At 39.0% G+C, this 20,047-nt stretch overlaps 1 protein-coding gene across 1 annotated transcript; it reads left to right on the forward strand.

The window, feature by feature from the left end:
• The first annotated feature begins 156 nt into the window (after window positions 1–156).
• LOC129246286 (uncharacterized) lies at window positions 157–10,345 on the forward strand. Its single transcript, XM_054885024.1, has 4 exons — window positions 157–253; window positions 7,343–7,405; window positions 7,476–7,638; window positions 7,729–10,345. The coding sequence occupies exons 1-4, from the start codon at window positions 162–164 to the stop codon at window positions 10,264–10,266; spliced, it is 2,856 nt and encodes a 951-aa protein (XP_054740999.1). The 5' UTR covers window positions 157–161; the 3' UTR covers window positions 10,267–10,345.
• The last annotated feature ends 9,702 nt before the right edge of the window (window positions 10,346–20,047 follow it).

Raw genomic sequence — 20,047 nt, forward strand, 5'->3', positions numbered from 1 at the left:
GGGCGAATGAGCTCAGAAAATACTCTGTGCTTGTCATTGCGTTTGTAACAGTTGGCCAAAACAATTGTCAAATTTTCAGTTGCGCAGTGGAGCTTGCACAGTTAAGCGGACTTTCATCTGTATAAAATTAACTACTTTGCCGTATCGAGCGCTGGACTTTGATGCAGTTGCTGTGGAGCAACATGTACCCCCAATCGGAGTTGGATAACTACAAATTGCAAGTGGATTTACTACAGGAAAAACTCAAACAAAGGTAAAGTGAATTTGCTGAATCAAAGTGGTACGAATTTCAATCGGTTTTGCATTGAGGAAAATGAGATTTGGATTATATAATATAATAAACATGGCGTCCATGACCCAGTTAAATTGTGGGCTACTGTGAAAATTTGTTAATGAAATTATTATTGTTCGCAATGTTGAAGTTATCGATGAAAATATGTTTAGGGAATTTGAGTAGTGAAAATTTGTGTAGTGAATATTTGAACTGAACTGCAAATTTAGTGAAACTAAAGGCAAAAGCATAACATAAGAGATAAGTTAGTTTCGTTGACACTTTTCTCGGGCGCCATATTAACTGTCTGACAATTAAGCGCATTCTGGCATTTTATGCTACGCTATTCAATCCACAAAAGTTGTTTTTTTATTGTCAAAAAAAATATTTACAAAATAAAAGAAAGTCTCTATTCGTTGTGAGCAGCAAAAATTTAAATAAAGGGTCTTTCAAAAGATGCGCCTACATGTAAAAACTTAGATTTTTTGCAAATTTAATTTAGATTATTTCAAGTTTCGCTATTTCTATGAACATTATGTGTGAAAAATTATATCACTTAAATGTCCCCCACGAGCACGTCTGGTAAAATCCGCCAAGCAGTCGATTCATGAATACCTAATGGTTGAGAACGTCGAGATGTCGATGTTGAAGGTTGTTCAGCAACATTTTGCGCCGCAGCAGCAATATTCTCAACAGAACGTCCAGTTTTTGGTCTGTCAGTCATTTTTATAGCCTCGCCAGAACTAGTTTCTAAAAATTTGTTCATCAATCCTTGAATTGTCGACTCATTCGGATGATTATTTCCCCCAAAAAACGACATGAATTTTGTAATGTGTTGCTCTCAAATATCGATCATTTTCATAATAAGTTTCAATAATTTTAACGCATTTTTCTATTGCGTAGTAGGCATGTGCGGCAATTCAGGTTATATGACCGCAATTGGGTGAGGAAATTCCGAACAATAATAGAAAAATAAGGTTGGAAAAGAGGAATGAAGCCTAGGCTCAATACACTTAATATATCTATTCACTACTCGAAAATGTTAGACGGAGTAGGTGCAGGGATCTATTGTGCAGAGCTAGGCATCAAGCGGCCATTTCAGCTTCTATCTTTCAAGCAGAAGTCTTTGCCGTAGGTAAGGCTGCGGAAATAGCATTCACAAAGACATCAATCAACGCCAAAATAAATATATACTTTGACAGTCAAGTGGCAACAAAGGCAATGAACTCATATGAAATTTCATCTAAAAGCGTTCTTAGGACCAGGGAAGCCATAGAGAGACTAGCCGCAGACAGACGGTTACACATCGATTGGGTACCCAAACCTAAGGGCATTGCAGGAAACGAAATTGTAGATGAGATTGAAAAGAGCGCTGCTTACATGTCATTTAAACAAGAAAACGACATAATAAACCCCTTAAAAACGATCTACAATGGCATCGTGGCGGACAACAAAGTACGGATCGACCGGAGGGGGAACAATCTAAGGACTTGCAAAACTGCGAAAATCATGTGCACGCAGAATGCAGATAAGTTTGTATGCCAGATTCATACTAGCCCTGTCTAGGAAAGAAGGCAGATGTATCGTAGATATACCGACAGGCCACAATCTGCTAGCGGCAGACGCACACACATCGCAAAAAAAATAACTGCAGTATTTTGCAATGATCTGGAAAATAAGGAAACTTAAGAACACCTTCTAAGTTCGTGCAATGCATTAGCTAGAACTCGAATGAAATGCTTAGGAGCGTCACAATATGAGAAGTTAGAATATGTTTCGGAATTTGAGCTTAGGGCTTACCTAGATTCGCAAAGGACGTAGGCTTATGGCCAGCAGTTTACTACAAAGATACGTAAAGGTGGAGCTCCATATGGTACCACTAAGGAGCAATAGGGCTATGTGATGGCTCTCAGCCAGCCAAGTCAACTTAACCTAATCTGTATCGTGTAAAGTTGTACATACATTTGTCTACTTGATAAATGTGAAAGATGACATAAAAAAGATACCGTCTATTCACTATTCACTAATGATATCTATGAGTCACTTTTGAAAGACCCTTTGCATGTGCAGATAGTTCACGCATTTGGAGCTAACTCACGTCTTAAGTGAAATTAGAGACCCGTAAACGATGTGCACTAAAAAGATAAAGACATTTAATAATTAAGTCTTCATTCCGAAGGAGATCTATTTAAACCAAATACAGAGTTTTGGAAATGTTTAGAGAAACGTAATTTAAGTTTTATCGGTCAGTGTGGCCATTTACTTAGTACCAGTAACCAACCAGAGTCAGTTAAAATGTAAAAATTCTAAAGCGGTTTTTTTGGATATACATTTTTTTTAAATAAGATACCTGAAAAGGAGTCCAAAAATTAAATATCAGCAAAAAATTAAGAAAATTGCATTCCAGATAAATCTTTTATTACAAGTCATGCAATTTTGCCTCTTCTACGATTATAGGGTGATTTTTTAAGAGCTATAGGAAAGTTTTTCCACAAAACACACGTAAAACTCAGAAAAATGCATGAAATTTGTATTTAAATCGATAGTACAGTCCATATAATTTAATGTTTGAAGATTATTTCATGCAAATGTTGACCACGACTGCGCTTCAAATAGTCCATCCGCTTAGTCCAATTTTGGCATACTCATTCGAATGTTTCGGCCGGTATCTCACATATAAATGCTCTGGGTGGTCAATTGACAGGTCCCGAACGTGAAAAAAACATGTTCACCGAACTCGCCTCTCAACAAGTCCATTGTTACGCGTGCTGTGTGGCAGGTGGCAACGTCTTGCTGAAACCACAAGTCATGCAAGTCAAGCTCTTGCATTTTGGGCAAAAAAAGGTTGGATATCATTTCACAGTTACGCTCACCATTCACAGTTACGTTACGATTCGCAGCATCTTTGAAGAAGTACGGTCCAATGATACCTCCAGCCCATAAACCGCACCAAACTGTGACCTCTTCTGGATACATTGGTAGTTCTTGCAATTCTTCTCGCTGATCTTCACTCCAAAATCGACAATTCTACTTATTTACGTACCCATTGATCCAAAAATGAGCTTCGTCGCTGAACACAATTTTTGGATAAAAAAATGGATCTTAAACTGTCTTAACAGAACACGCATTTTTATAATAAAATTTAATGATTTGCATGCGTTGTTCGTTTGTAAGACGATTCATGGGAAAATTACAATTCAAACTGAAGATGCTTGACAGTGAAACAAAACACGAAATGTGCGTCAGCTGTTTAAACCAACTGTTTAAAAAGATAATAGCTAAAAAATCACCTGTTATTATTATTTATTAGAATCTAAAGCTTTTTAATGCGGTCGCTGTAGCCGAATAGGTTATTGCGTCACTAGTATCAGAAAAGCCGAAATAACGAAACGCGTAACTTCAATGGTGATAATAATTAAAGTAAATTTATTTCATATTAAAAAAAAGTAGTATTACACTCAACAATAGAGCTCTAAACAAGCGACTCAACCGTGCGTTACCGATGCCAATGGACAACCTCATTTCGAAGTGCACGGGTTCGAAACAAGAAATGATAGAAAAAGATGTTTCCCCCCTCGGCAAGGAATAGCAAACCTCCGAGTATTTTTGTCATGAAAAAGATGCTCATAAAAAACCAGCTGCCGTTCGGAGGCGGCACAAAACCGTAGTGCCCTCCATTTTCTGAAAAAACATCAAGAAGCTTGGCCAAACAGTGAACAAACGATGCAAGCCACACTTTATAAATGTATTGCCACAATAAAAGTATTACTCAAGCAACCTGTGCTAAATTTCATTTCCTCACCTCTGTGCATTAATATTCTTCAAAAGATCTTCTAAGTGCTTGAGAAAAGATGCACAATTTGTTTCATCATAATTTTGGCATTACAGTCCGGGGAGGATCTTTGCCTCTTCTACAATACAACTCCATTCTTCTCGACAGTCCGCTGTCGCTCTATGTTGTAAGATTTTCATCTTTCGTATGTCGTCTTCTACGTTTTGCAACCATCGTATCATTGGCCGGCCTCTCCTTCTTGCTCCTTCAGGGTTTGCTTCAAATACTTTCTTGGTTGTTCTTTCGCTGATCATTCTTAAAACGTGTTCATACCACCATACTCTTTGGGACTTTATAAACCGCGTTACATTTTCTCCCGCGATTCAAACACTGAGCTCGTGGTTATACCGTATACGGTATGTACCGACTTCTAATCGTCTAGGGCCGAATATTCTTCTAAAAAATTTTCTTTCAAATCGCATCAGTAAATTCACGGCAATACCTTTAGGGACACATGTTTCATGGACGTTGGTGAGAACCGGTCTTATTATAGTTTTGTACATCTGGAGTTTTTGTTCCTTTGATATCAATGAAGACTTCATAAGTTTGATATGGCCAAAGTATGCTCTGTTAGCTGCCTGAATACGGTCTTGTATTGATAAGGACATATCCTTATTTATGCTGAGTACTACGCCTAAGTATTTAAACTCTTGCATGAACTCAAAAACATATCTTTCGATTCTGATGCGACTATCATGAAAGGATCGTGTCATGTACTTCGTCTTTTCTTCATTTATATTGAGGCCCGTTGGTCTTGTAGCTTGCACTAAGCGCATGAAGTCGTTCTGAAGAGCCTCCCTATTTCTGCCCAGGCTCACAATGTCGTCAGCGTATGCGCATATTTGTGTCGATTTATAAAATATTGTGCCACCTTCAGCTATTTCGTTTATTGCTGAATGCAGTGTTAAATTAAATAAAAGCATTAATAGTGAGTCACCTTCCCTCACGCCGGATCTCATTTCGAATACGTCAGATATTTCGCCATTCATTATTGCTTTAGCGTTTGAGTGTATAAGAGTCATATTGATCAAATGTATGTATTTTCGTGGTATGCCCAGTTTTTTTTAGGTGATGGTCGATATATTTTCTGTTGAGTTTATCAAACGCTTGCTTAAAGCCTATAAAGAGGCAGTGTAGATTAATTTTTTCACAATTTGTTTACTGATTATTTATTGACATTTTGGTGTGCAAATTTTATTAACAAATCCCAAATATTTCACAAAAAATCTCAATAAGAGAAATGGCAAAAAGCTGATGTACAAGGTGGCGCAAAATTAATCATCCAATTTTGGTTTAGAATGACTTTTTAACTAAATAAAAAAATATTTTGACTGAAAGTTGGAAAGTAACAGGTAATTTAAATTTCCCCAACATTAAAAAAATCTGTGATATTTTTTGTTGTAATTTTTCAAAGACAAATTTGTTTTATTTTTTCCCCCGTTAAATGAAAGCAAGACATTTCGCTATTTCGAAAAATGTTTGATTATATTTGGAATTTTCGTTTCTATAGCTAAAGGCTATAAAGACTAAAATTTGTATCCAAATAGCTGGAATTGCACCCAAGGCTTGGAATTCAAAGCTCATACATTCTGTCGAAAAAGTACTGGGAATTTTTCAATAAAACGCTTAAAATTAAATGCCAAAAACCCGCTAGTTGATAGCTCACGCTCAAACTCTGGGACACCATAGAGGATAGTTGAACCAACACTCTAGCAAAGAAAAACTTTAGACAAATGTGTAACGCGCACTTTTCAAATGAACAATTCCCGATATTTTTTTGAATGACACACGTAAGCCATCTCAGCTCATGCATCCGGTCCAACATTTCAGTTCTCATTGAAAATGCTTTGCAAGGCCTGATATTTCCCTCACACTCTACTGTCACTACCAGCAGGTAACATATGAGAGCTTTTGTATTCCAACGGTTAAAACTAAACTAGTCATCCAATTTAAATTTTTAATGCATTTTTTTAAATATTTTTTTAATGATTTTGAGTGATGGAAATCTTAATTTTTACCTGTTTATGACTAATTTTGTATTCTAGACATCCGCTCACTGCATTTTTATTTCCGTTAATGAAGACCAAATTTTTAAAATAAGAAAGAATAATTGGAGGTTTGTACCTCGACTAAAAGCCCTTTTGAGCCCTCTACTCAACACAATACCTCACCTAAGATGGAGCTGAGTTGGACTGAGTGTATGTGCGTTGTGCGATGTCTACTCCTTTTCCTTGCTATGGCATCGCGTTCGAGAAGAAGGAGAAGGAAAGTGCTGGAGTTTATGAGACTAGTCGCACAAACGACAAAAGTCGGTGGACTATATCTCAAGCCTATATAGTTGGTTGTGTAATCTCCAGTGACCGGTGAGCATGCCAGTGAGCCTTCTCAGTTTAACTTTAGGGAGATTTATGAGATGCCTGCATTTCTTTTGATTGCACCCTCCCAATAAGGGCCTGGCGTAGCCTCATTGTTTGGTGCCAGCTTAAATCTAAGCTCTGAGCTCCTTCTTGATGGTGTATTATTCTAGGGCAAGGAATTGCTTAAGTCCCATTAACAGCCTTTCTATTCAATACATCCGAGGCCTCATATCCAGTTATTATCATGTTAACTGGAACCCACATGAGCCTGATGTGATTATGCAATCCTTGTAAATTGAGTTTCCCCATGCGCTCAAGCACTAGTAAGAACTTAGCTTCGCAGGAAGGTAAAGCCGTAAGTGTAGCCTGACTGTCGCTCAGAATGACAATTCGCTCATTCCGGAGCTTCCCTTATAAAGTTATATCCGCATATAGACAGATGACATGCACTTTCACTTCGAAAATATTGGCAACATTACCCACCTGCACGTGTTTGGGCCATAGATTTTCGTGGAGCATTCGAGCTACATAAATACTCGTGCAGGGTATACTCTTGGAGTTACCATTCAAATATGGGTGTACGCCAATTCGTCTTCATGTCCAGTTCAATTCCAAACCTCTTCTCAACAACCTTTGTGATATCAGTTGAGCAAGTGGGAGTGCAGGCTAAATTAATATGTCTCTAGGCTTCTTAAATGAGTAAAAATCTCATCTTTTTTATATAAAGCGTATCTGTTGCGTTGCCTAAATCATCTTTCGTTTAGAAAATTATATGGCGCCTCATTTCTAGAGCAGCAGACGCTAGCAAAGCAAAAGTCTTTGCAATAAATAGCAGCCTAATAAATATTATTTTCTTTTTATTCTTTGCTACACAAATTCGAGTGAGGAAAATCGGCAGCAACTACAGAAAGAACTTCAGCACATTTTACAGCGGCGTAGTGAGCAGTAAGTATCTTAAATTTTTATTGCATTTACCGATTAGAACTCAAAGTATTGGTTTCGCTCGACTTGCCAGTGACAAATCAGTACGCGCAAAAATAAGACAAAAATATCAAAGCTTTCTGGATGAGCAGGAGCGACGAAACGAACGCAATCAGCTGCTAATGCAAATGCTCGAGCGCATCGATCAGCAATCAGCGGCGCTATCGGCGCGCAGTGAGCGGCTCAAAATGATGAAGGTGAGTGGAAATAGAATTCAATGTTTTTTTTGTTTATATTTTTCTAGCGCAATTCCTAACACCAGATTTGTGTTCCCATATTAAATTTAGCTTCAGTACGAGCGCTATTTTGCCAAACTGATGCAGGCACAGCCCGTGCGTTGCATACAAAATCTAGGAGTAACAAGCGGATCCACAGCGGAGGCCATGCCAATGAGCGCAGTGCCGACAGCCGCACCAATACCTGTGTTATTACCCGCTGTTGCCACACAGACTCCAACTACTATGCTACCTACTGCCACAACTGGAGGCGAGGCCACAGCAGCAGCACCGTCAATGCAACCTATGACAGCCACCATGGAAGCGGTAACAGCTGCAGCACAGTCAGCCGCATTGACGCCGCGCATGTGGACATTTGCCATGGCCACGCCGACCACAGCAGGATTGTTGCTGACTGGAGCGCCGACAGCGGCAATGGGAGCAGCACCACTACAGTCCACGGTGGCACCCTTTTTGCAATATCCGCTGGGATATGGGCCACTTTTGCAACAACCACTTCAACAACAGCAGCAACTGCAAATGTCATTCGCTGGAGTTCCAACAGCCACCACTGGATCAGTGGGAGTTATAAATCGAGCGGATTTCCCACAAAGTTGCGATGTTGAGAAAACTGAAAATCCGCTCAGTGGCTTAAGGAAATACGGAACAACGGAAAATAGCAACGCGATTGACGCCACGGAAACAACAGCTCTCCAAATGTTGAGTAAACCAGCGGGTGAGACAGGTGCAACACCGAAGCAGCAGCCAGCCAAGCAGTACGAACATTCGCCACAAGATGCATCAAGCATAGATGCAAGACCTGAAGAAAAAGTGGAGTATACAGTGTCACCAGCAGAGACACACATATCGCCTCGCGAACTAACTGAGTTTCCGGCGTTAGATAAACAGTCGGAACAACAATCAGATTTTAATACTTCTATCAAAACTACCGAGTATCCAGTCGCTGGTGCAACGACAGAACCCAGCTTCACTACCAGTGAAGTCCTCAACAGCAATTCAGGCATTAAATTGGAAGACGCAAATTCCCCAGAAGACTTCATGTCTTATGCAAAACTCAACGATGACTATGAAATACCCAAATTGGAAGCGCCTACTTCAGACAGCTTCGAAGAAACTTACAACAAACCAAGTTCTTTTCTGAGTTCTACAAACTCTTGGCAGAAGAAGGGCCCCGCTACTTTGAATACAGCGGAAGAGCACATGCGAAAGATTGCAGAAATCGATCAAAAATATGGCACGGCGGACACTGTGGCATACAGTGAGGGCTCCAGTAACGTGGATAACAATGCACCTCTGACTGAATTTAAACGATTCTCGGAGATTATTAACCCGAAACAAAAGGGAACTGGAGAAGCGCCACCAACAGCTCTGGAAAACGTGGATAACCAATCGTGGCAATCACATTCTGGCTCAATGGAATATATACCAAAAACAACCACTTCTAATACTTCGGCACTCCCAAAGCAGGTCTCAATTGATAATATTGAAAACGCCATTTATGGCGAGTTAGTCAACCCACAGATAAATGAGGCACCAACACTACGCAGCACCGCTCAAGGTTTCTTCACCGAATTACTCGGCCAGCAGGAGCCGTCAGAGGTAAGCGACAGTCTTCAAGAAAGCAGCGCTAAAGAACAACAAAATGTCTCAGCTGATGGAGTAGAGGCCCCAAATCTCTCCGCAACTACAGATAACATGGCTTTGGGCTACGCTATTGATGACAATGAGGCGTCGCAAATGAGTACAGAACAATTCACAAACGACGTGAATAACAGTAACGTGAATGATCCACAAAATCAAACCCCTTATGCCACACCCAATCCAGATTTGTACCAACAACCTATTCCAACAGAAGGCGCCTATGGGAATGTGGAAACAGGAAATGAATACAGCGACTATCCAACAAACCAAGCAGCTGATCCGATTGCGGGCAACAGCAGCAACGATCAGCAACTACAAGAACAACCACAGGACTACACACAGCAGGACTATGGCAACTATGATGCATCCCAGTATGGCAACTATGATCCGAATGCATATCCAGGCTATATATACGACCAAGCCATCGGCCAGTACATCGCCGATCCAAATTACGTTGCTGCCGAAGGCAGTAATGCGGAAGCGGCCTATGCGACGCAAGACTATAGCGAACAGCTGCCACAAGAGCAACTAAACTATCAGAGTAGTCAAGGGCAGGAAGCTAACTATGCGTATGAGAACAACACTTACGCCACTACAGCACCAGTTACACCAGAAAACGCAGAGGTGAGTGCTACACCCGCAACCGCTGACGTTGTGAGCTTGCCAACGCCGGAGCCAGACCCAACGGCGCCAGCGCCAGCACCAATTGAATCGGTAGCAGAGCCACCTCCGACAAGCACTTCGAAAGTGCTGAAACCTACATCGATTCTGTCGACTGCGGAGAAGCATGCGGCTCAAACTGATGCGCAAAAGAAGAAGAAGCGCGTTAATTTTGTGGATAGCAGCGAGACGGATGACAGCTCCAGCGCCAAATTGCCAGGCCCTGGTGCGGTGGGCAGTGAGAGTGATTTTGATTTTTCGAGTGGCGCAGAGACATCGGTAGGCTAGGGAGTGTAGCAGCTTACAAATTTACTTTATAATACATACAAACTATTTATTCTGCATGCCATCAAAAGTGGAATGAATATGAATTACTCAAGACTTTTTCTTTCAAGCACATATTTTACCCAATCTAAATGTCGATACACCGTAAAAAGAAAATAAATATCGTTAAAATATTAAACGATTTGTGGAATTATGAATTTTTGAGAAAATACTTGATGAAGGTTGGAAATTTTGAGCTGTCTGCTCGAATTTGTATGGTAATCAATCATTGCAAGGATTCCATGTCAATTTTATGTCAGCATCAAAAGAAAGTGCTATCCAAATATTTACAGCTTTTGACTATCTATATTAGTTTTATATTTTCTCCATATGAAAGAAATGTCGTGCATTTGTTATGTGAACCAAATGCGCAACACCTCAGCGAAATTTTTTTTTTCAAAAACAATGCCAATTTTGAGCCACCTGAAACTTGTACTTTATTAAATTAGAATTTAATGGGCTATAATACAAAAAATTAAGAAAGAAAAAATAAAAATAGTGAAAGCTTATCACTATTCCGCTCAAAAAATAAACTTACATCCTTTAGGAATCCTAAGAATACGAACTAGGACTTGTATAGGGATATACTATCAAAAACACCAATGATACCCCATAAATAAAGGTCACACGTTGCACATGAGAACGGAGTTGAATTGTTTGCAATTACTCTAGTCAAAGCCTTCAAACGATCCTGCCCCCAACACGTAATAGACGTAAGGTGAAGCCTCCTTGGTGGAACAAGGAATTAGGAGCACAAAGGCGTAGAGTACATGAATTCTATAGGTTAGCCAAAGTTGCTGACAATGAGTTCTGTTGGAAGGCGTATAAGGATCTACTAAAGTATACAAGAAAGAGCTACGTAAAGCCAAGAGAGAATCTTGGAAAGACTTCTGTAGCAGCATGGAAGACACTCTCGAAGTGGCTAGACTTAGGAAACTGTTATCCAAGAATCCGTCTATGCCAAGAACAATACGAAAAATTAACGGGCAGTGGGCTGACAGCTGTGAGGACTCTCCAGAAGACCTGGTCAGCTCACATTTTCCAAGGTGTGCGGACACTACAGATCTCGAACCAAGAGAAGATATTGTGCACGACATCCCGTATTCCTGGAGAAAAGCGAGAGTTGTGTTTATTCCAAAAGCTGGAAAAAGCAACCCTCTCTACTCGAAGGAATATAGGCCCATTAGTCTAACCTCATTTCTCCTGAAAATGTTAGAGAAGATTCTAGACACATACGTTAGAGATACAATTGCGCCGGACGTATTATCCAAAGCGCAGCACATCCTACATGATGTCTACTTTCGGTATTCATAGAGGTCGGTCTCCAGCTGGTATCGCTAGGGACCAAAAGGACTACAGGTATGCGTGGCTTGTTGCCAACCAGGCTAACCTAACCTTATTAATTGTACCCTTCCTTTCGAAGTTTTTAATGAAATTAAATCCTAATATTTCCACCTTCAAAAGTTCTGTAAGTGAATTTTTGTGCAGGAGGAATCTTAGTGCAAAAAAGTGTGCATTTCCAGGTTCTTTCGGCTAAGAAGGGCATAAAAACAGATCTAATGCACGAGAAGTTCACTTTACTTTTTTTATTCGCTTCATTAAGGGGTGGATCATGAATTTGAAATAAACAAAAAGTTTATTAAATTAATACGCAACATCTCGTGAATGCTTCATTACAATTTCAAGTCGAGCGGAGTAAAATTGACGATGTTGTGGGTATTGGAATTGGAGTATTCGTTGATCAAGACGGGTTTTTATACCTGCTCTGCTATATTTTAAAGCATTCTTCTGCGACTTATTATTTCTGAGAGCCTTGGTATGTCATAACAACAATTCATTGGGTTAATCGTTTTGAAATTGTGGCAGTACTTCTTCACATAATTCACCAGGTATCCCGGAGCGCTTTTTTATTGTTTTTTTGGTTTTTTTTTTGGTTAATAATTCTTAATCATACAATAACAAAGTAGCCGATTTTTCTAGCAAGTACAAGTTTTCTGACTTTCAAATGCTGCTTCAAAGAACATTTCCTTAAGGGGTTAGTGGTAGTCAGAGTCCAGAAAAAATGATGATTTTCAATAACTCAATATAACTTAAATTTTTTGCTAGTCAATTGTTTTATTTTACAAAAATAAAAACATAGCATTAACACATCATGTTACGACTTAACTTTAGCAAAATTTCAAAAAAAAATTAATAAATGTAAAAATTATCGCTGCTTGTGTGGAGCTCGTTTCTCCAGAAGTCCCTTGCGGTGATTATCACAAGTCCTTGGAAATTCATGTAAAATCAATCAGACAAGAGAAATTAGTTTTATTAAGAGATAATATTGTGCCTGAGCGAAGTTTTTTTTCAAAATTAACAATATGGCGGCCTCAGGAAATATTTCTCAGATTTTCGAGAAGAAACCGACAATTAATTGCTTAAAAAAAATCGAAATTTAAAAAAAAAATCCTTTGATCAGGCACGAGTTTATTATGTTTTTCAAAAGCAGTATAAATTTTATTGAAATCTACCAAGCGTTTTTTAAATTACAGTGATCACCAGATCGAAAAACAATGTTTTGAGAAAAGCGCATTTGAAGTTTTGCTATCGATTTATGTAAAGCCCGAGAGCCCTTTTTTAATTTTCGTTTTCGTTTATTATAAGTCCAAAACATAATTATTGTTTTTACAGACCACTTAGATCTAATATGAGCTTAAATTACGAATATATTACTATAATTATTAAATAAATTAGAAAAAAGAGTTTAAAAGTGTATGAAATTCATTCTTTGAAACTGAAAAGTCAAGCGGAATAGAACCCGAGATCTCATTGAATTCTCTTAAAGCGCGGGCAATAGGAGCATTACGCGCATAATTCGTGTTAAGAAATTTAAGATGAAATGGATAAGTATTGCGTAACGATCTAGTAGGAATATGAAAGTAAATGCAATGTAATAGGGATGAACGGTCCACTTCCCCTTTAATTACACTAGAAACAAAAGACAGTAAGAGTATAGACCTTCTACTCTCAAGAGACTTTAAGCTAATTAAAATCAAACGGGAATGATAGGAAGGGATAGGATTTGATTTCTGTACACGTTCAATTCTCTCAATAGAAAATTGGTGGCAAGGCCTCCAGATAAAAATTGCATATTCTAATCTAGAGCGAACAAAGGAAGTAAAAAGTAATTTGTGAGTGTAAGGGTCCGAGAACATCGAGATATTACGCCGTATGAAACCTTAGACTGAGTAAGAAGTGGACACAATAAAGTTAATGGGACTGTTGAAAGAAAAATGTGAGTCAAAGATCATCCCTAGATCTTTCAATTCATGAACAGATTGAAGTAAAGTATTATCAATGCTGTAAGATGACTGGAAAACCTTTTGAGTTTTAACGAAGGTGATATAAAAGCATTTCTTAATATTTAGAGAGATGCCAGAGTTACTGCACCAGCGAACGAGTGCAACAACATAGGAACATCCTCATTTTTTTTCTAATGACCGAAAATATTTTCAAATCATCAGCATACAAAAGAAAGTTGGCAAATGAAAAACAGGTACAAATATAATTAATAAATAGAACGGAGAGAAGAGGCCCCAAAATACTGCTTTGTGGCACCCCTGAAGATGCAATGAAAGGCTCCGAACATTCACCCTCAACCGTTACCACACATCGTCTATCGGATAAATAAGATTTCAACCATTCAAAGAAAACAGATAGTGCAGGCGCTAAAGGACATTGAGTATGCAAAATGTGAGGACCGCATTCTGTAAATAGTTTTGAACTAAGAAAAGCTTGCAGATTATGATTCTGGATGTTGCCGGGAGATTTGATGGTCCATTTTTTTTTTTTACCCCCCCCCCCCCCCCCCCTATGTTCATTTTTTTCTCTACCCCCGTAGACATAAGTACACCCCCTACTCTAAGGGTGCATGCGAACAATTTGGGTTTGGGCTTATTTCAAAGAGCAAAGTTCAACCTTCAATTACTGACAATAACGAAGATCGTAGCACGTTAGGGTTTTGCTCCACAATTTTTGAAAAATGGCCAAATACGCTATTTTTAGGGGTTTCAACCCCCTTTTTCTCGAAAACCTGACGTGATGGAAAATTTTTGAACTCGGATTCGTGCTTAGCGCGAAAATTCCCTTCGGGATCACTAGGTCCCATCTTATTCCAATACTACCATTTACTTGAATACTAAGGGGGTGGGGTAAAAAAAAATGGACCATCAAATCTCCCGGCAACATCCAGAATCATAATCTGCAAGCTTTTCTGAGTTTAAAACTATTTACAGAATGCGGTCCTCACATTTTGCACACTCAACTCCATACAGCCCCCGCTCTAAGAATGGAAACCAAGCGAGGCTAATTTACGTAATAAAATTGTATGAGAAACTCTATCAAATGCTTTAGAAAAGTGCGTGTAAATACAATTAATTGTTGAATAACTCGAAAAGTATTTGTCGGATTCACTTCAAATTTTCACCCAATATTTCTAAGATATTATACTTTAAAAAATGCAAAAAACATTCACTTTTTTGAAAATTTTGACTACCTCTAACTCCTTAAACAATTGCATTTCGAACTTTGGTTTTCAGATGATTCTGTTGCTACCTACGAGGGTCGGTTGAAAAATCCGTGGAAAACTAAAAACTACTTAATTGTTTTGGGTAAATCTTTTTTTATTTTCCAATATCCATAGTTTCCTTTTAAGATTATACACTGGCCCAACGATGTTCCAGTTTGTTGATCCCTTCCAAATAATAAGATTTGTCCAAGTCTGAAAAATGCCATTCATTTCTTCAATAATTTACTCGTTTGGGTATAATTTTTTTCCCGTCGGCAAAATCTATTTGCTCAAAGTTTAATATGAAAACAAATTTGCTAAATATTATATAGCCACAATTGTTGAAGCATTCTATTAGCAATATTTTGATCAGCCAATCATAAAAGGTGAGTCTTGGGTACAAATCAAAATATGCAGGATCTGTTATAATAATTTTCCAAAATGGTGGAACGGAGATCAACTGATGGTTCGCGCAATTTGGTATACATCGGGTAGTTTCATAGGGACAACAGTGCTTATATTTTTACGTTTATAGTAAATGTCCATTGTCGCGGTACATATCATGTCTGTATAAAATTACATAACTGCATACCCAGCAGTATTCTAAAAACTGCTTTTAAAAAGTTGAAAATTTTTAAGAAAATTTGCTAAATTTTTCTATAGCCAATTACTGACAGTTTTCTGGGGTCCACCTTTTGTAAATTGGCCATATAGTTAATATTACCTTCAGAAAGTTAAATTGCTTGGCGACCAAAATGTGTTTGTCTGTATAACGCATACTTGCCCTTAGGGATTTTAAGTAAAGGGTGGTTAAGTTTCAAAAGCCGGTGTTGATTTTAAAAACAATACAATTTTTTTTTAATGTATTGTCATTTCTCTTTATTATGATAATATTGGTATGGAACAAAATATCGGCCAAATGGCCGCCGCGGCCTCGGCGGCACACCTCCACCCGATGGTCCAAATTTTCGATGACGCTGAGGCATAATTGAGGTTCTATGCTGTTAATGTGCCGAATTATCTCATCCTTTTGCTCTTGAATTGTTGCTGGCTTATTGACGTACACCTTTTCTTTCAAATAATCCCAAAGAAAGAAGTCCAACGGTGTCAAATCACATGATCTTGGCGGCCAATTGACATCGCCGCGACGTGAGATTATTCGGCCATCACATTTTTCGCGCAAAAGAGCCATTGTTTCGTTAGATGTGTGACAAGTGGCACCGTCCTGTTGAAACCACATATCGTCCACATCCATATCTTGCAATTCGGGCCATAAAAAGTTCGTTATCATCTCACGATAGCGAACACTATTCACAGTAACTGCCTGACCGGCCTCATTTTGGAAAAAATACAGCCCAATGATGCCGCCGGACCATAAACCGCACCAAACAGTCACTCTTTGTGGGTGCATTGGTTTTTCGGCAATCACTCTTAGATTATCATTGGCTCAAATGTGGTAATTCTGCTTATTGACGAGTCCACTGAGGTGAAAATGTGCCTCGTCACTGAAATCACGAAGTGCGCGATATGCATTTTGATTTGAACGCCCGTTTTCATAATAAGCCTGAATAACTTTAACGCGTTGCTCGATTATATATCTTTCCATGATTCGAATTAAATTAGTTTGAAATTGAAAAATGTCAAAAGAAATGCAAAAAAAAACTTGACGTTTAGGTGTGGTTCACATTCAACAAGGGCCCTTGAAATTTAACCACACTTTAGAATATTTCAAATTACCCAAATTGTGAAATGTAATTTAAGCCACGTACACACAGTCAGCGCCAAAAGAAAGTCTACATTATTTATTGTAGGCTTGGTTAATTTATTTTTTGATTTCAATTATTGTTGTATAAAAATATAGTTCATTCTACAACAAAACCCATGTGGGACAAAGTTTCAAACATTGTACGAAATTTATAAAAATTCGGCAAATTTTCATAAAAAGTTCAAACTTTTTAATTACTGAATTTCTAGAAAAATATCGAGTATGCAGTTTCATATTTCATTGCATTCTGATAGTGTAAAGTGGCTGAGGTCTTGGCTGGCTTGGCTGAGGTTACTGGCTGTACTCAGTCACTGGGTTGCCAATTGTGGCCTCAGAGACAACTCTAATAAAGCGGAGCTGGTGCTATTTACCAGAAAATATAAAACCCCACCCTTTAGAATTCCTAAATTTAACAACCATGCTCTCTCGCTTTCAGCGGAAGTTAAGTATCTTGAAGTGATACTTCACTCCAGACTCCGTTTTGCACTTAATTCCTATCGACTTTCACGTTATTTCCATCGCTGCTCAAAGTGCAATCAGGTTAAAGGTGGTTGGCCTCTAGAGACAATTTCTCAATGGTCATTATAGCATATTTAGGCAGTTATCACCGTATTTCATCGCATTTCCTAGAGTCCTCTCTACACGAAAATTGGAGTTTACGGGTCGTTCCAGGTCAATCTTTTCAAGTATGTAGGATTGGAACGACGAGATTTCCTTAAACCTGCCGAAACCTGCTAGTGTTTTCCAGGCAGAAGTCTTTGCGATCCTGCAGGCATGCAAAATGCTTAGGAAATGCGGGATTTCCCTCTCTCCTAACATTTTTTTCTGATAGTTGTGGCAAAGGCTCTGACGATGCCATGGTGTGCAGGCAACGTTTCGCTGATCTGGGTTCCTCCAGGACATATGAACATAGAGAGAAATGAATGGGTCGACCGAATAAATCTTAGAAGTCTCCCACCCGGTCATTGGCATTTTACTAACTGTTGTTAAAGGCGAATTGCACAAACTATTTCTCAGAAAGTTCTGGAAACTCCCCGCCATTGAATTTTCAAACTCGTAGCTGTGTCTTTACCGGTCGTTAAAATTTCATCATCACACGCGCAGAAAAGCTAGATTTGCCATTTAATCCCCATTGCAGAAGCTGTGGGGACGATACAGAGAAGAAGACCGTTGAACGCTTTCTCTTTAAATACCGAGGCGTGGCAGCTAGACGATTAGGGTTACTAGGTTCCCCTTTCTTCGAAAGTGGGGTGGGAAGTGGGAGTGTTTCAACTCATCCCCATCTCTCCATTGCTTCAACAGTTCTAGTTGGCTGTGGACATCTGAACGATGGAGGTCTCATAATGGTAGCAAAACGGCGCTTTAATGCTACTTGAGGAGTGCCAGAGTGGTACTTCAACCATTTTGCACACCTACCTCCCTAAAGTGTAAGTTTCACGTGACTCACAAAGCGCATTCATTTTTGACAATTTTTTCTGCTGATGGTGTAGATTGTTTTCCTCCAGCCAACGAATGATCGACATCTTTTTTTAATGTGAACTATTTTTTTACAGAAGACAAAAAAAAACATTAATGGGATGTGCACCTTACTTTATCGCTGATTGTATAACTCGAAATAAAATAATCCAGTTCTAATTCATTTATGATTATTCACTAACAATCAAAGTAGGCCTAAACTGTTACTGTTATTATGAGAAATTAAAATTTCTAAATATACCACTGCAACTCAGTAGGAAAAATTATAACACATTTAGTAAATGGATTCAAAGTATTTACAGTTCGACGATCCGTTTATGGCGTACTACGGTGTATGTAGTGTAATGTGGGGTATGTGCAGTGTATTTGATAATTTACAATATAATAAATAAATAACAAAAAATTATGAATTATCGAAATTCACTATCAAGCCAACTGTTTGGCTATTACATTTACCTATTCTAATTAAATCTTCTTGCTACTTTGACTTTTACAATCGCTTCCTATAGCATTTAATCTCTTTATGTATGTTTGTATGTGTAAGACTCATGTAGCCAAAGAAATTCTCTTGCGGCGCAATCTTTCACAGCCATTTATCATCACACCCCGACAAGTGAAATGCTGATCAGGCTCAAATAAATTAAAAAATGTAATCAATCTGCACTTTTTTGCACCGTTTTTTGACTAATTATCGCAGCGACCGAAAAGCAATAACAAAATACTAATAGCTAAGTAACGCTACATTGGCCTATCGCATTTCGCTTGAATCCCGCGCCAGCTGCAGCTATCGGCACAAAAGGGGGAGCAGCCCATCCACGCGTAATTTTGCTTACAAATATCATAATTTCGCGCTGGCTCAGCTGTGCGCTGCTCAGATATGTACATACATAGAAAAGGAATGGCAATAACAAAAACATCACGCCAGCGGCAAGCACCATGCGGCCGCTTTCGTCACAGAATTATTTGCAAGCGCGTTGTTTTTCTCTGCGGCTCTTACTTAGCCCACAATTGGCATAGTTTCAGTTTCATTTTGTCTAAGCAATTCGCACGGCCTACGTGACTGAGTTCAGGTACACGCTCTCTGTGCTCTGGGTACAATAACAAAAGGTACCAATTCGAAAGCGCCCAGCCGAGGCCGCAAGCAAAGTCAAGCTGGTGATCGCACTGGAAATCATTGTTTTTGTTCTTCTTTTATTTGCAAACTTATATCCATTTCAATATGTATACTTTGTATTTGTATTTGTGTTTGTATGTTTGTACGCTTGCACCTATTAAATTGCTTCCACAACATTAAACGGAATGCAGTTTTTATTATAAGCGGAGCGGTAGCGTGCGCCAAGAGCGCCAAATGGCGATTGTATAGTCGAGCTCGGCCTTGGATTAAAAGCTTCGTGTTCTTGGTAAGGGCTGCGACAGCAATCGACTTTCATCGGCCGATGTGCTCTGCAGCGGGCAGTGATCGTAGGTTGAAGAGCAGGGGCTTTGAATTTTTCCATCATCAAACCAAAACGCTGCTCATTCCCTGAAATTTGTTTACGTCGCGCAACGTTGGAGGCAAGCGGCAAGCGTCGATGATAGCGCACGCGATCGCTCAAATGACCGGGCGTTCTGTGTACTGTCTGCGTCATACTACCATTCAATTGCACGCTCAGCATTTTGCTTCTGCCCACCGCTGTTGCTACGTCATCAAGCACTCAATGAATTATGTTTACACTTTTCGTCGGCGAATGCAAAAAAGTTTCCGTTGTGCGGCTGCCGGGTATGCGAAATTTGAACCACATGATCGTTTGGCATAGTAACGTGACGACAAAACATTGTAGGAAATGCATGTATAAGAGTATGTGTAGGTATGTGCGTGTAAGATATTAATTTGTAAGATATTTAGCCCCAGCAGGAAAACCTGAACTAATGAAATGAAATTCTTTTTCATATTTACGAAATTCTCAATTAGATTA

The sequence above is a fragment of the Anastrepha obliqua genome, chromosome 1, assembly GCF_027943255.1.
Source record: "Anastrepha obliqua isolate idAnaObli1 chromosome 1, idAnaObli1_1.0, whole genome shotgun sequence".
NCBI lineage: Eukaryota > Metazoa > Arthropoda > Insecta > Diptera > Tephritidae > Anastrepha > Anastrepha obliqua.